The sequence below is a fragment of the Ursus americanus genome, chromosome 32 (genome assembly GCF_024610735.1).
Source record: "Ursus americanus isolate L20-20 chromosome 32, mUrsAme1.1.p, whole genome shotgun sequence".
Classification (NCBI taxonomy): Eukaryota; Metazoa; Chordata; class Mammalia; order Carnivora; family Ursidae; genus Ursus; species Ursus americanus.
This window is the reverse complement of record NC_142158.1, coordinates 30,665,545-30,682,295: the sequence shown is the minus strand read 5'-3', so window position 1 is coordinate 30,682,295 and position 16,751 is coordinate 30,665,545. Positions and strand designations below refer to the sequence as shown.

The 16,751-nt window shown below is 54.0% G+C and overlaps 1 protein-coding gene across 1 annotated transcript; it reads left to right on the top strand.

Annotated features, from left to right (window-relative positions):
* Positions 1–5,225: 5,225 nt before the first annotated feature.
* Positions 5,226–16,694, top strand: TULP1 (TUB like protein 1). Its single transcript, XM_087858055.1, has 13 exons — positions 5,226–5,327; positions 5,831–5,957; positions 6,222–6,377; positions 6,907–7,056; positions 7,814–7,915; positions 7,990–8,109; positions 8,425–8,540; positions 11,147–11,317; positions 11,511–11,623; positions 12,713–12,827; positions 12,904–13,002; positions 15,095–15,266; positions 16,561–16,694. Exons 1-13 carry the CDS (start codon positions 5,226–5,228, stop codon positions 16,692–16,694), a joined length of 1,677 nt encoding a protein of 558 aa, XP_087714181.1.
* The last annotated feature ends 57 nt before the right edge of the window (positions 16,695–16,751 follow it).

The following is a 16,751-nucleotide window of genomic DNA, read 5'->3' as shown; positions in this document are numbered from 1 at the left end:
TTTCTGCAGAGTATGTATCACCTTTTTTTTTTCTTTTCTTTTCTTTCCTTTTTTTTTTTTTTTTAATTGAGGGAGAGAGAGACTTGTAATCTCCACATGGGCCCAGCACGGAACCCGATGCGGGGCTCAATCTCACAACCCGGAGATCATGACCTGAGCTGAAATCGAGAGTTGGACACTTCACCAACTGAGCCATGCTGTCGCCCCTGTACCACCTTCTAACACACCGCATGATGGATTAGAAAGTCAGCTTTACGAGGGCAGGGGCTTAGTCCATTTTGTTCACTGCCATATGTTGAGTACCCGGAACAGTGCCTGGCACACAGAACGGGCTCGGTGACTAGTTACTCAATGAGAGCCCCCCTTCTGTGCCACGCCAGCCTGACTGCCCTGCTGTGCACCCCTCTGGCTCCAGCCCTCATCTGTCTCTCATGTCAGTCAGTCCCTTTTGCTGATGGCTGTCCTGCACCTGGTGCATGTAGGCGAGGGGGCAGAAGTGGATCTAGTCTCCTGTCCCTGTGTGGCTTTGGAAGGCAGTGAGCAGCCCATGCCTGGGTGTGTGCAAGGAAAGGCTGGGGACTGCATAGATAAGAGGACCCCTGATTCTGATTCGGGGCCACACTACATGACCCGCGGAGCCCTTCCATCCCAGATGCACCCTGATTCTGCGAAAAGCCACGAAGTCGCCTGATAACATTTGTCACCTGGACTTTCTAGAGCAGACAGACATCAGTGCCCTGTTTCATTCTCTGTGCCCCTCACCAAGCAACACTCCTCCCTCAGGCTGTGAGCTCCATGCTGATGAAAACTGAGCTTGAGTCCCATTTTCAGCCTCTGCAGCTAGCACCCAGGAGGCACCTAGGGCTTCATTCGGCGAACAATCTAGAAGCTCCTCTGTGGGCTGCCGCGGTGCTATTCCAGGGCTCTGAGCTCAGACGGCTGGTCTGCATCCTGCCCACTCGCAGCCCACCTGTGAGACCCTGGACGGTGACTTAACCTTTCTGAGCCTCCATTCCCTTATCTGAAAAGCAAGGATAAGGCTAGGACCCCACGCTGGAAGTCTAGGGTTCATGGAGAGAAACTTCCTTTTGGAACAGTCGGCCAGGAGCCACGTGACACCAACAGAAACTGGATGGATGAAAGGATCCCCAGACAAGCTCAACAAAATAAAGCTGGCCGGGGCGCCTGGGTGGCTCAGTCGGTCAGGCACCAGACTGTTGATCTCAGTCCAGGTCTTGATCTCAGGGTCGTGAGTTCAAGTCCCATGTTGGGCTCCATGCTGGTGCGGAGCCTACTTAAAAAAAAAGTAGATTTAATTTTAGAAAACAGCTAAAATTCATGTGGAACTGAATCTGGTGACTAATGCCAGTGATCAAGCTAAGAATTGTCATTTTTAGACCAAAACAAGGTGTAATTATGGAGCCTCAAGCCTGTTTTTCTTTGGAGAAAGGCCTGTTGCAATGGTGTTACATCAGAAGGTATTAGAAGTTATCTGTATTCCTGATCCGATTCTTATTCCTAAACTGACCCTCATTTTATTTTATTCTTTTTAAGATTTTATTTATTTATTTGATAGAAAGAGAGAGAGAGAGAGAACACAAGCGGGGGAGGGGTAGAGCAAGAGGGAGAAGCGGGCTCCCCACTGGGAGCCCGACTCGACTGGATCTCAGGGTCCTGGGACCATGACCTGAGCTGAAGGCAGACACCCAACCGACTGAGCCACGCAGGCACCCCCCAACCCTCATTTTAACCAAGATCTTGATGCTCAATCCTAAATCCAGGCCTGACCCAAATCTGAACGTGTATTTATACTGTCTCTAAATTACCCACACGTGCTCACCAAATCTAGCATCACTGAGACCCAGAAGTTGTCGTTCATTCTTTTCTGAGTTCCACTTTGCTACTTTCTGGTTCCTTTCATGATCTGAACCTGCACTAATTCTCGAATGATTTTTAAAAATATAATTGCAGGGGCGCCTGGGTAGCGCAGTCGTTAAGCGTCTGCCTTCGGCTCAGGGCGTGATCCCGGCGTTCCGGGATCGAGTCCCACATCGGGCTCCTCCGCTAGGAGCCTGCTTCTTCCTCTCTCACTCGCCTGCTGTGTTCCCTCTCTCGCTGGCTGTCTCTCTGTCACATAAATAAATAAAATCTTAAAAAAAAAAAAATAAAAAAATAAAAATAAAAAAATAAAAATATAATTGCAGGCGGTTAAGCATCTGCCTTTGGCTCAGGTTTTGATCCCAGGGTCCAGGCTCTCTGCTCAGTGGGGAGCCTGCTTCTCCCTCTGCCACTGCTTCTTCCCCTGCTTGTGTGTTCTTTCTCTCTCTCTGTCAAACAAATAAAATCTTAAAAAAAAACAACCCAAAACTCCCTTCTCAGACAGTCTTGTCTGTCCTCTAAATCCAACCTGGGGGCACCTGAGTGGCTCAGTCAGCTAAGCATCTGCTTTCTGCTCAGTTTGTGATGCCAGGGTCCTGGGATCAAGCCCTGCGTCGGGCTCTCTGCTCACTGGGGAGTCTGCTTCTCCCTCTGCTTGTGCTGTCAGATAAATAAATAACATCTTTTAAATAAATAAACAAACAAACACATAAATAAATAAATCCAGCCTGGATCCCACCTGCTGTTCTCACAGAACACGGTTCTTTTCATTCTTGGTATTTATTACAATTAATAAGAGAGATCATACATCAATGAATTGGTGTCTTTATGCCTTTACTCTCTCTCTTCCTCAGAAGGTCAGCTCCACGAGGCAGGGACCACATCCTTCTGTCCATCACTGTATGACCGGGGCTTAGCATACTGTTTGGCACGAAGTCGATGCTCTGGAAATATTTGTTGACCAGCTCTCAGCCATGAGTTCCTCACCTTTGATATCAGGGTGTTAGGTTCTGCCTCACAAATGTTATTGTGAGGGTGGAGAGAGAAGGGGAGCAAGGAGACTGACACACAACAGGTGGTCAATAAATGCTGCTGTTATTATTATTGCTGTTGTTGTTGTTGTCGTTATTACTATGCATTCAGAGGCCAATGAGGACCGAGGGATCTTGGAGGCGGGGACTTGAGGGCTGCTTAGAGTGGACTGGTTTCTTGGAATAAGCCGGGCATTGCAGTGGGCACAGCGTAAGCACAGGCATGGAGGAGAGAGAATATAAAGGCTGTATGCAAGCTTATGTGGCTGGATGAATAGTAGGGTTTGGGATAGCCCTGCCGTTAGAAAGGCAGACTGGGGCCAGACCAGGAAGAGCCTTGAATGCCAACCCAGCACATTTGAATTTGATCCTTAGGCAGTAGGGGGCCAGTGAACGTTTTTGAGCAAAGGTGTCAGCTGAAGAAGTGGTTTATTAGGAAGACTGATTCGGGCAAACCTGGAGCAGGTGGACCAAACCAGTGAAAAACAAAAAGTCTGACAGTTTCATTCATACCCCACCACTAACCCTTGTGACTGCATAAAACATGCAAGGGTTAGGGGTAAAAGCTCTGACAGGACTCAGATTTGGATTCACGCCCCGGCCAAGCAACCTGGCTGACACTGAGCACTTCCCGAGCACTCGTGTCACCTCCCTGAGCCTCAGTGTGTCCGTCTGTAAAATGGAGATAATCATCTCTACCCTGCCTATCTCACTGGACTCTCGTGAGAATCGAATGAAATTAAAAATGCGCTCATTAACTCGTTAGAAAAATGACCCCCGCTCATGTATCAAGTGGCGTTGTAAATGCTGAGAGACAGGGGTGAAGTGGGAGTGCGGGGCAAAGGCGCGTATAATTACCAACTACTGAGCGCCCACTGCATGCTCCCCCCCCCCCGTTATCTCACTGAATCTGCCCCATGCAGGGCTGGGACTCAGGACCCTGACATCACCACCTGAGCCGAAACCAAGAGTTGGATGCTTAGCCGACTGAGCCACCCAGACGCCCCTCATCTCAATGAATCTGAACAATAGCCTTATCAGGTCGAGCCCGTTTTATAAATGAGGAAATGGAAGCTCAGAGGGGCTAAGTAAGTCACCCAAGGGCGTTCAGGCTTAAGTGGAGAGGTCAGGTCTTGGGCTCCGGGCTGACCCATGGGTGAGGTGACTGCCTGCCTCCTTGCGTTAAACCCTTGAACGCATCTGGCTCTTTCCAATGTCTAGGCCTTTATCTTGTTCCCTTTCCAGGGGCCCCATCCTGCGTTTATTTTTGCGTGTGGGACCTCTATTCATCTCCTAAATTTTAGATCAGGCTTCAGGAAGCCTCTAGGACAGCTGAGTGGGACCCCTCCTCTGGGCTTCCTCAGTATTTAACCAAACGTCTCCTATGATACTAACCACATCAACACTATATCCTTGGGGGGGGGGGGGCACCTGGCTGGCTCAGTCGGTGGAGCCCGTGACTCTTGATCTCTGGGTCATGAGTGGGACGTGAATGGGGTCATGAGTTTGAGCCCGACCTTGGGCATAGAGATTGCTTAAAACAAAACAAAACAAAACAAAAACTATATCTCTGGTCTCTAAACTTGTTTTTTTTTTTTTAAGATTTTATTTATTTATTTGACAGAGAGAGAGAGAGCCAGCGAAAGAGGGAACACAGGCAGGGGGAGTGGGAGAGGAAGAAGCAGGCTTCCAGCCGAGGAGCCTGATGTGGGGCTCGATCCCAGGACTCTGGGATCACGCCCTGAGCCGAAGGCAGATGCTTAACAACTGAGCCACCCAGGCGCCCCTCTGGTCTCTAAACTTTTAAAAAAGCATGTTCCCTATCAGTAAAAAAATTTTTTAAGTGTACACCCATAATTAGGCATATTTTTCAATAAAGTACTGTATGTACACATGCTTCCGTTGATCCATGTATACTAAATATCAGTAAATCCTAGTTCTTCTATTTAATGAAAAATAAAGATAAGTACAGGATCTGATCTAATCTTTTCTTCCCACATCCCACTGACCCCTGACATATTACAGCTTGGCCCCTCCAACCTGAAGCTGGGTGGGGGAGGGTGGGGCTGGCACAGTGGTGGCACCCTTCCAGCTGCCGGTGGTCTGAGAACTGGGGAGTTCAGCCTCTTCCCTCAGTGGGCTGGACCTGGGGGGAGGGGGGCTTGTGGGCAGGAGAGGAGCACCTCCCACGGTGCTTCCACCGTCTTGAGCCAGCGGGAAGTGGGGTGAAGTTGAGCCGGATTAGCCGAGGAGGGCAGGGAGGCTCCTGGAGCCGCAGGGTGGCCAGAGAAGGGGGCGCGGACAGGCGCACGCACCATGCCGCTGCAGGACGACACCCTCCGAGAGGTGTGGGCCTCGGACAGGTCCGGAAGCACCCCCCACCACCACCTCAACCTACCTGAACCCTGGGGGGCCCAGGTAGAGGGGTTGGGAAGGGGCAGACAAGGGGAGGAAGACAGACGGATTCCTTTGCTACCCTCAGCGGACATGAGGAGGAAGGCCAGAGCCCGGAGGTCCAGCGGCGCCCCAAGCAGGTGTGTCACCCCTGCTGGGAAAGGAGGCAGGGAGAACCTCCCATTGCGTGTAAACCCACGCAGGGAAGGGGATCTGGGAGTGGGACATGTCCCCCTCAGCAGCGTCTGGGGGTTGCTTCCTTGCAGTTTTGCTTTTTTTTTTTTTTTTCTTTTGAGGAAAGGGGTGTTTCGGGGCATGGGATGTCCCCAGGGGGGAATTGGGACTTTGGGGCCTTGGACGTGGCCATGATGCATCATGCACCTTTCCCCACTCCAAGAAGAAGGCTGCTGTTCCCCTCCCGATAATCCGCGGTTATTTCTGGCGGCTCAAGGGATTAGAGGGTCATGGGCAGCCCTCAGAGCCCCCCCCTTTCCTTCCTCTTCCTCCTCTTGACCCCCACACCGCAGCGACCCGCCAAGGGGCAGAAGTTGAGGAAGAAGAGGACGGAGGCCCCCGAGTCCCCCTGCCCTAAGGGAGCCAAGCCCCGGGGACCTGGAGGCGGGCGGGGGGCCGAGCCCGGGGGCGCCCCCCAGGGTGAGGGACGCGGGAGGGGTGCGGCAGAGTCCTGGAGCCCTGAGGGAGGCAGAGAAGGGGGAACTGGAGGGGTGGGAGCCGGCCGGGGTAGAAGTGGGTGGGGGCTGGGAGGGATGTATGAAAGCCAGGGGAGGGGTGGCGGGGGTGGAAAGGGCGCCCAGGGGAGTCCGCCACGGAGAGGAGCCCGAGGGGGGCGGCGTCCGGGGCTCGGGCGCCGTCGGAGGAGGGGGGCGGGCCGTGCCTGACCCCGGCCTCTCGGCTCAGCCGGGCGGAGGGGGAAGCCGCGGGAGGAGTTGGCCCCGCAGCCGCCGGAGGTCCGGCCGCCGCACACCGTCTACGCCAAGTTCCTCAGGGACCCCGAGGCCAAGCGCGACCCGCGGGAAACCTTCCTGGTAGCGCGAGCCCCGGACGCAGTGGACGGTGAGACAGGGGCGGGCGGACGGGAACGGCGACAGGGAGGCGGAAAACTTGGGAGAAGAGCCTCCCCTTCTCTTTGAGCCAGAAAAAAACCATATTCGATTGTTCTTTTCTCCGTTTTCGGGATGGGGAAACTGAGGCACGGAGCGGTGAAGAGTTTTGCCTTAAACTACAGCTAGGGGCCAGAGGTAGCCCAGATGGGTCTGGCTGGAGGTCAGAAACCGCAAGGCCAGGGAGAAGCAGGCGCGGTGGGGGGCGGGGGGCTGCAAGACAGGCAGGAGTGTGTGAGGAGAGGGTCCCAGAGAGAGGGAGAAAGGCCCTACAGAGAAGGGCATCTCCCCAGAACAGGCTGGCCACGCCCCTCGCATTCCCCCAACCCCAGCTCACTCCCCTGAACACCTTGGGGTCACCCCCAGGGTTTGAGGAAGGTGCTGGAACTGGGTTCCTCCTCCTGTTCCTGTTCCTCCCCCTCCCAGGGTCCCAGATAACGGGGCCCACGCCAGCCCCCATTATGAGGAGTTTCTACCTACAGAGGAAGAGGAGGAGGAAGAGGAGGACCACGATGAGGAAGCGGAAGAGGAGGAGGAAAAGAAAGAGAAAATCCCTCTGCCCCCCAAGAAGCCTCCTAGAGAGAAGACTGCCGGCATCAAGGAGCGGAGGGCCAAGGCCCAGGGTCAGAAGGGTGAGTGTTGATGGTACAGAGGGAGCACAGACTCGGAAAACCAGCCCTGTCCTTCAGGGGCTTGGAGGCCTCCGTGATACCTGAGACATCAAAAAGTTGAGACATCAAAAAGGTACCCCATGCCTGGAGGCAAGAGTTTCTTTCTCTGGTGTCTTCCCCTTGATGGTTCTTAAGTACAGAGATCAGTACGTGCTCCCGGCAGTCGCACCACTGCCCGCCCAGGGGGCTCTGTGAGCCAGGGAGGACAGACGATTTTAGTTTTGCGATATTTTAGTGGTTTTTTTTTTTAACTCAATATGAATTACTGTTATAATTTACACAGAAGTATCGAAGTGATTACGGTAAAAATCAGTCAATGAAATAAATGCTGTCACGGCTCCCTGGCCGGGCGCCTCGCCCCACAGGCACCGCAGCCGGGTCTAAACGGGGACAGGTAGCTAGGACCTCGGGCCTCTGTGGGAGGGAGAGAGCGCTATCTGTAGCACCTGCCAGAGGCTTTCTGGGGGAGATGGGGTGGGAGCTGGGAATCAGAGGCTCAGTTAGAAGGCCTCGCATTCGTTCGTTCGTTCGTTCCTTCGTTCATTCATTCACTCACTCATTCTGTAACGCCTGTTAAGCTCCTGGTGTTTGTCCAGCCCTTTACGGACTCAGGATTAAAATATTACGAGCAGAAGACAGACTCTGGGTCCTTGTCAGGCCTTCAGGCTCCCTGGGGTTGGAAGGCTCTTCTTTGTCTAACCCCTACCTCCATTTTCAGGGGACGTGGGAAGCCCTGGCCCCCCAGCCAAACCTCTGCGCATTAAGAAGAAGGAGGCACCAGCGGGGGAGGGGCCCAAGCTGAGAAAGACAAAGAAGAAAGGTGAGGCCGTTCTCCCGAGGAACAGGGGACTCTGGGTGGGGTGGCGTGTGACTCCGTCACATCCACACACACAGGGTCTGGGGAGGCTGACGAGGACCCCTCAGGGAGCCCGGCAAGGGTGAGAAAGAAGACTCCAGCAGCCATGTTTCTGGTTGGGGAAGAAGGCCCCGCTGAGAAAGCTCCGAAGAAGAAAGGTAGGTGGGGTGGCCTCGGGTGTGATGACATCTAGAGGCAGTCCTGGGGGTGGGGAGCCAGAGTGCCGTGTAGGCTGAGGAGTGGGCTGTGGAGTCAGAAGACTTGAGGGGCATCTTGATCCCCACTTAAATAGCTGTGTGGCCTCAGGCAGGTATCTTAGCCTTTCTGAGTCTCTGATAATAGTAATATGGGATTACTCTCCTGTGGTCGTTGGGGGGGGTCCAAGTAAGACATGGGGGTTAGAAGTACTTCGCAAACCATGAAGTGCTCCGCGGGGTCAGAGGTTCACAGGCTAGTGTCCCCTCCATGCCCAGGCACTTCCAAAGGCCCAGAAGAGGAGAGGAAGGAGGACGAGGAAGAGGAGGAAGTGGCAGCCGTGGTGACAAAGAACAGCAATCAGAAGGGCAAAGCGAAAGGAAAAGGCAAAAAGGTTGGGATCCAGAGGGGAAGGGGGCCGAGGCCCTTCAGGGAGCAGTGGCAGGGGCCTGGGCTTGGGGGACTAGAGTATGGAACCTCGTGGGGGCGGCGGGGCTGGGGCCATAGAATCGCTTGGGGTTAGAATCTTGGCTCCCTCTCTGATGACACGATAGGAGGACAAAGGGCACCAGACTTGTGAGAACAGAAAAGGCGGTTGAGGGGTCACTAGGCTGGGATTGGCTCCCTGCGGGCCTGATGTTATCTGGGCTCTAAGCCCTCCCCTTTGCGGCCTAACCAGCAGACCCACAGATGCTCACACAGCGGCCACACGAAGAGACACCCATGTTCTGTACCAGAGAGGTAGAGTGCACGGGCAGATGGTGTTCGCCGATTGTGTGAGTTGTTAAAATATTTTCACGCTACTGCTCTGAGGCTACCCCACCCGGGACAGCCCAACCTTCTGGTGGCTGAAGGGTTAACACTGGCAGACAGGGGCCTCCAGAATCCCCCTCCAGGCCCACCAGCGTCTATCTCCAGGGGCAGAATAGGCTCACTATTTTGAATATTACTCTTCCTCACAAATAGGACTCAGGCATCAACATGCACAAGCTGGAGTAAGCAGGAGAGGGGGCCAAACTGGAGAGAGAAAGTGATGAAAGTCTTCGAGAAATTGGTTTCCAGAAGTGGAGAGGTCACCCTGAGGGCAGGGCCAGGGTCTGAGCCATGTGGGTTTATTAGTTTGTTCAGGAGTGCTCAGGTCTTGGGGGACTGACTCACATTAGCCAAAGTCACCACATACCGATATATAAACTGAAAGGCCAGTTTCTTATCTCCCACGGGGAATAAAACCGCAGGGCCGCCTTCAATACAGTAGGTCCTGGAAATTCACAGCTGTGACAATGTGTGAATAAAGCTCTGGCTTTCTCCACGTCACATTCCAAACATAGTCTTGTGTTTCCCAAGTTTCTTCTGGAGCAGCGCAGAGTGGAGAAGAGATGCTCCCTTGCCCGCAGGCTAAGGGCCTGCTCGCGGACACCAGCCTCACCTCACAAGCAGCCCAAACCTGCCCTCAGCAAAAATGGGCAACCGCAGCATATCAGGGATTCTTAGTGGCTCCATGTAGCACACACCCAGGCTGGCAGTCCCTTCTCTTCCCTCTTGGGCAAGTTGGGGTTGCAATCTTGGCTCCCCTTCTTAGGAGGGATAGAACCTGAGGGTGGAGGGCACCAGGCTTGGGAGAACCAAAGGGGCAGCTGTGGGGTCACCAGGCTGGACCTACGCCACCCTAGGGTAGAATGCAACCAAACTGTGATTCGGAGTTTTTCCGTGCGCAAGATAAGCTTATCTATTCATTCATTGTCCTAGCTCTGTATTGCCGTCTGACAAACCACCCCCAAAACTCAGTGCCTTAAAACAACCAACATTTCTTTTCTTAGTTTCTGTAAGTCAGGAGCCTAGAAGGGGCCTAGCAGGGTACTTCTGGTTCGGGCTCTGTCACGAGAATGCAGTCAAGACGTCAGCTGGGTCTGCAGTCACTCCGAAAGCTTGGCTGGAAATAGAGGATCCACTTCTAAAATGGTTCAGTGTCATGGTTGTTGGCTGGAGCCCCCTCCATAGGTGGCTTGAGTGGTCTAATGACACAGCAGCCAACTTCCCCCAGGGCTCAAGAGCGGCCCGAGGGAGACAGCAAGGAGAAGCCACAATATCTTTTATGACCTGGCCTTAGAAGTGACCCCCCCATCACTTCTGCTATTTTCCATTGGTCAGAAAGACCAAACTCTGATACCACGCAGAGGGGACTACATGAGGTGTAAACACCAGGAGCCAGGGGTCACGGGGGCTCATCTTGGGGGTTGGCTGCTACAGTCATTGATATGTACCGCACGCTGTAATAATAGCAGGAGCTAACACTTCTCTAATACAGCAGTTCCGAACCTCGGCCCCACCTCAGTTCACCCCTTGACACAGTGTCCACGTGAAGAAAGGTCTTTCTAAGGCTCTGGCTCTAACAGGAGGCTGGGTACCATTTTAAGCCCGGTTCTACTTCTTACTAGCTGTGTGAACTTGGGCAAATTGCTTAACCTCTCTGAGCCTCAACTTCTTCAGTAAAATTGGACAACTACTTCAGTAGTTCCCAAAGAGAATTAAATCAGTTAATATTTGGAAGATACTTAGAACTATGCCCGGCGCATTGACAGACTTTCTATGAATGTTTGTTAAATATATAAATTAAGTAAGGTCTCTCCTGAGTATCCAGCCCCAACCTCTGCATTTCTTAGATGAAAAAACTGAGTCACAGTGTGGTTCAAATTAAACATGACAGAGTTAGTGGTGGAACCAGGGTTTGAACCCAAGCTGTCTGGCTCCAGGTCCCAGGCTCTTCACCACAAGCGAAGCAAAATAGTAATGAAGCACCGAGCTCCGCAGAGCCGTCTAGCAGGGTCTGCTGAGCTGCTGGGGAAGTGCGGGGGGCGGGGGGCCAGTTCACTGCAGCTGGCCTGTGTGCTCTCTTCCCACACAGAAAGCGGTGAGTTGTCCTGCCTGCCCTGCCTGAGTGTCCCAGCACTGGGGACCTGCTGAGGGCAGGGGAGGGCTGATACCCGCTCTGCCCCGACCCAGAAGGAGGAGAGAGCCCCATCCCCACCTGTGGAAGTGGATGAACCCCGGGAGTTTGTGCTCCGCCCTGCCCCCCAGGGCCGGACAGTCCGCTGCAGGCTGACCCGGGACAAGAAGGGCATGGATCGGGGCCTGTATCCCTCCTACTTCCTGCACCTGGACACAGAGAAGAAGGTGGGTAGGGGGGAGGTGGCAGGGGAGAGAGAGAGCAGGTGCCAGGACCCAGGCTGGGGGTGGTGGTGGCTAGAGCGAAAATGGGGGTCAGGTGGAGTCCAACGCAAACAGGCCTTCGGTTTCCCCTCACTGGCCTCCTTCCTTCCCCCGGCTTCTCCTCCCATCTCCTCACCTGTATGCCGTCCCTCCCCAGGTGTTCCTCCTGGCTGGCAGGAAGCGGAAACGTAGCAAGACGGCCAATTACCTCATCTCCAGCGACCCCACCAATCTGTCCCGAGAAGGGGAGAATTTCATTGGGAAGCTGAGGTGGGGCCGGGAGGCCCAGGGCCGCACGAGTGCCATGGCGAGTCACTTCCATCTCCCTGGGCCTGGCAGTGTCCACCACATTGGGCGCTCTAGAAATGTCCCCTGCCCCAGGGCTTCCCACACTCGAATGTGCACACATCACTTGGAAGTGTTGTTCAATGGCTCACTGGGTCTGGGTGTGGGGCAAGAGTCTTCATTTCTTTTTTTTTTTTTTTAAAGATTTTATTTATTTATTCGACAGAGATAGAGACAGCCAGTGAGAGAGGGAACACAAGCAGGGGGAGTGGGAGAGGAAGAAGCAGGCTCATAGCGGAGGAGCCTGATGTGGGGCTCGATCCCATAACACAGGGATCACGCCCTGAGCCGAAGGCAGACGCTTAACCGCTGTGCCACCCAGGCGCCCCAAGAGTCTTCATTTCTAACAAGCCCCCAGGTGACGCCCGTGCTGCTAGACCAGGGCCCTCACTTGACATAGGTTATAAGGTCCATGAAGGCAGGACCGTGCCTGTCTCATTCATGGTTGTACATAGTAGCAACTCAATAAAGCATCTACCAAGTGAATGAATAAACAAATATCCAGCACCTACCCTGTGCTGTGTCTCCCCACATATCTCATCTAATCCTCACTGTGCATCTGAGAGGTAAGGGGAAGGGGAACCCCCGAGTCAGGCCTTATTTCTTATATTTGTGTATTTAACAAACACTTACGTGAGGCCTACCTATGTGTCAGGCATAGTTCTAACTTCCAAATATGAATCCATTTAGTCCCCTTATTGACCAAGTGAGGTAAATACCGTTATTAGGCCCATTTTACAGAGGGGGAAGTTGAGGCTCAGAGAGTTTGGCCTGCCTAGGGTCATGCAGTAAGAGATGGAGCTGAGATCTGAAGGCTGCCCAGTGTCCTTCCAGATCCAGCTTTTAAAAAGACCTCATGAGGGGCACCTGGGGCAGGGGACAAGAGTTGCTCTGTCCTAAGACACCCACACCCTTGACACAGGAAGCTCTCCAAACTGCCTGGCTGTGAGGAAGGGTCTTGGAGCAGGGGTGTGGAATCCCCCCAGCCCGGCCCCCAACTCCACCTGCTTGCAGGTCCAATCTCCTGGGCAACCGCTTTACCGTCTTTGACAACGGGCAGAACCCACACCGTGCAGGAGGGAGCACTGACGTGGGGAGCCTTCGGCAGGAGCTGGCCGCTGTAATCTATGTGAGCACACCCTCCTGGGCCCCCCGGCGGGACCCACCCCTTCCCAGGCCCAGCCTAACAGGCCTCTCCCTCCCAGGAAACCAATGTCCTGGGCTTCCGAGGTCCCCGGCGCATGACGGTCATCATTCCTGGCATGAATACGGACAACGAGAGGGTCCCCATACGGCCGCGAAATGTGAGCCCAGCACCGACCTCCCTGATGCCTCTCCCTGAGGGTCCTGCTCCTCTGTGACCCATTCATGACCCACTCCTGGGGAGCTGGGGGGCAGGGGCTCAGGTTGCCCATACCCAACTTCTCGAGCACACTCATCGCCCTGTGTCACAAATTCATTCTGGAAACTTGTGGGATGAATTAGGGGTGTTTGTAATTGAATTCACTGAAACAAATACAATGAGGGTTTCTTTTTTCCAGTTTACACCAAATCATCCATTCACATAGTCATTCACTGAGTGAACTGTAAAATGTATATATTGTATTATATGCATTCAGTGCATAATGAGTGCTGAGTATTATTCTAGGCAACTGCAAGACATCAGTGAGTAAAAAAGATCTGCCCTCATGAAGCTGGCATTCTAGGGGAGGAGACGGACCGTAGACAATAATTGTGATAAATAATAAGTCGTGTAGTATGTTAGAAAGTGATAAACGGTATGGAAGAAAGAAGTTGGAGTAGACCTCATTGAGAAGGTGATGTTTAAGCAAAGACCTGAAGGAGGTGAGGGAGCAAGCCTGCAGATATCTGGAGAAAGAGCATCCAGGCAGAGGGAAGAGCCAGTGCAAAGGCCCTGAGGCAGGATGGTGCCTGGTGGGTTTGAGGTGAGAGGTGAGCGTTGCGTCGCAGATAAGGCCCATATAACTGGTTTGTACTCGGAGAAACAGGAAGCCACAGCAGGGTTTTTGGGAGTGACTTGATTTGCCTTTTATTTTAAAAAGCAAAGGTTACTTGTTTGTGTGTGTGTATGTGTATGTGTGTGAGGTCTAGGGTAAGACGGAGAGATGGCCCGGGAGAGGTGGCCTTCTCCAGTGTCAGTCCCTCTCTCTGCTCCTCAGCGCCGCAGGTCCGTGTGCCCGGGATTGCAGAGACAGGGTGACTGGCATGCTCCGTGCCCGCAGTGATGTCACTTGACTCATTTACAATGAAAAATAACACCCGTCAGCTGATCACACACCCTTCCATGCTGGCAAGTCACACCGTAATCAGAGGCCTGACCAACCCGCGGGCCACGAGGCACGGAAGGCTGGAGTGTTGAGCCACGGATCCCATAGTCGCTCCTTCCAGGCCTGGAATAAACACGCAAATGCTCCAGAGGCAGCGCCTCCCGAGTGCGTTTGGGCTTCGTAAGAACTCCCCAGGGCCGCTCGGGGTAACTCCGCGCCTTTGCACAGCCCATTCATTCTACAGTCGTTCATAAAGCCAGGCGCTGAAGATCCAAAATCCACGAGAACCATCAGAACCATCCGACCTTTATGGGCATTTACTCTGGGCCAGGAATGGATCTCAATAACATGCCTAACATGCCGTGCACTCTTCTTTAATCCGCACGAGCCCCTGCTGTGAGCAAAACTGAGGCACAGAGCCATCAATAATACGATGCCCCCCCTTTAAGTATCTAATTCTGCCTATTACGGTGTAGCAGGAGAATAGTAAGAGCAAGGTGTTGCGGCAGGAGACGCAGAGCTAAGACGTCGAAACCAGACGTGGGGTCAGGAAGGCTTCTCGGGGGACGTGTTCTTGAGCAGACTCACTCTAAGACCTGAATATGACCCGTGCCGAGGGAACTCAGGAGAGGAGGAGCTCAAGGGCGCTACCACACAGCCACCACTCCTTCCTTTGAGAAACTCTCGAGACGTCTTACTTTAACCACTGTTTACCTGTCCGTTTCCCCAAGCACACCTGCGAGCTCCTTGTCCATCCTAGCATGTCTAGCACCCTTGGGATCGGCTGCCAGCATTTGGCTGTTCCGAAGGCCCCATGGGTGTCAAGGGCACAGAGCACCTCCTGTGTGCCAGATGTTACTTCCCAGCCCCCCACTTTGGTGTCCCATGGTGAACCCCCATTCTCACAGAGGTCCACCCTGCCCCCAAGGATACCGCAGAGACCGAGCGTGCTCTCAAGGATCCCCCGAATGGATGTCAGTGTCCAGGCTGCACACCAGCACACACGTGCAAAGGCAGGCACGGGTCCCCAGGCCCCTTCCCCTCGGTCCTGAGATATCTCAGCCACCCCTGACTGTCCTCTCCCTAACACTCCCCCTTGGCACCCCAGGCCAGCGATGGGTTGCTGGTGCGCTGGCAGAACAAGACCCTGGAGAGCCTCATCGAGCTGCACAACAAGCCACCTGTGTGGAACGAAGACAGCGGCTCCTACACCCTCAACTTCCAAGGCCGAGTCACACAAGCCTCAGTCAAGAACTTCCAGATTGTCCACGCCGATGACCGTGAGTATCTGAGGGCCCAAGCCGGGCTGTTCCCCACCACACCACTTCCAGGACCCTGACCCTCACTCGGGCCTTTCCCCACCACCTCACTCTCTCTTTCACACACACTCACACACACTCACACTCACACTCACACACACACACACACACACACACACACAGCTGTCCTTCATCGCTGGAGCCAGAAAATCCAGGAAGGTTACTCCCTCCTGCAGGGGCACTGACACCAGCCCAGGAGCCTCAGATATTCCAAGCAGGGGTCTTGGGGCCCATTGTCCCAGGCCTTCTTTCTAGCATTGACCGGAGCCTAGGGGAGATACTGGGGTATTCTGGGTAAGAAAGACTGTGTTGCAGGGAGAGTTAATCTGCGGGAGCTTCAGAACCACTGATAGCCCAACGTCTGTGTGGTCAAAGAGGCTGCTGAGGCTCTGAGAGGGCGGCACCTTCCTCAAAGCCCCTCAGCAACTCCAGGAGGTCCCACTGGCCATCCAAATTTATTTCACAGACACACAGGGCTTTCTGTGTGGTAGGCACTGTTCTCTGGACTTCACACTTAGAGGTTACCACACATAGAGGTTACCACTTTGGGATGGAAAGATATCTCCCAAGGGCCTCCAGGTTCCCAGGATTGGTTGACACTGAGCAACTTCTCCATCCCCCACGCCATCCTAGGGATGTGTCCCCAGTGTCACCTGTCCCAAGGCCTTGGAAAACTGCTCTCCAGATCACATTTCTGGTGGAGCCCGGTCGGCAGAGATCAGGGGTATTTTTAGCAACTTCCTGTCCCTATGGATGCTGGGGGAGGTGTTGGGACAGGGGCTGGAACCTGGACCAGATATGGGGTGGGGCTGAGTGGAGGCACTCGATAAGGTAGGGACTCAGGGGGCTAGTGAAGGGATGGAGCCTGGCAGTCTAAGATGGGACTTGGGGCCCAGGGATGGGAAGAAGGAATGAGGCCAGAGCCATTGGGAAAGGATTCTAGGCTGGGGGAAGTGTGACAGGTTCCTATATTTAAGTGCCTGTCTTACACATAGCCCTGGGTGGCAGAAGATAAGGCAGGGTCCCTGCCCTCAGGGGCTTACAGTCAGTCAGAAGGCTGGTCAAGCTGCAGGTGGGGCGGGTTGGGCCAGATAAGAAGCGGTGGATGGGTGGAGGGTGAATAATTGAGATGGTGGCTGAGGATTAGGACCCCAATGCAAAGAAGGGAGACTTCTCCCGAAGTTGAGGACACTATCTGCCAGAACTGGGACCCCAGGAGGTCTTGGGCCCCCCCCATCCCTGTCTGTGTCCATAGCCGACTACATCGTACTACAGTTCGGGCGCGTGGCCGAAGACGCCTTCACCCTAGATTACCGGTACCCGCTGTGCGCCCTGCAGGCCTTCGCCATCGCCCTCTCCAGCTTCGACGGGAAGCTGGCCTGCGAGTGACCCCAGTCTCCCCCAGCGCCCGCCAAGGGTGGGGGAAAGGATGCAGTGGAGGCTTGC

Bases quoted from the DNA above. Each gene is read 5' to 3' on its own strand.
- TULP1 (XM_087858055.1), top strand. From the start codon at position 5,226: ATGCCGCTGCAGGACGACACCCTCCGAGAGGTGTGGGCCTCGGACAGG. The intron at 7,057-7,813 runs GTGAGTGTTGAT...CTCCATTTTCAG, and splicing joins CAAGGCCCAGGGTCAGAAGG to GGGACGTGGGAAGCCCTGGC. The intron at 12,828-12,903 runs GTGAGCACACCC...TCTCCCTCCCAG, and splicing joins AGCTGGCCGCTGTAATCTAT to GAAACCAATGTCCTGGGCTT.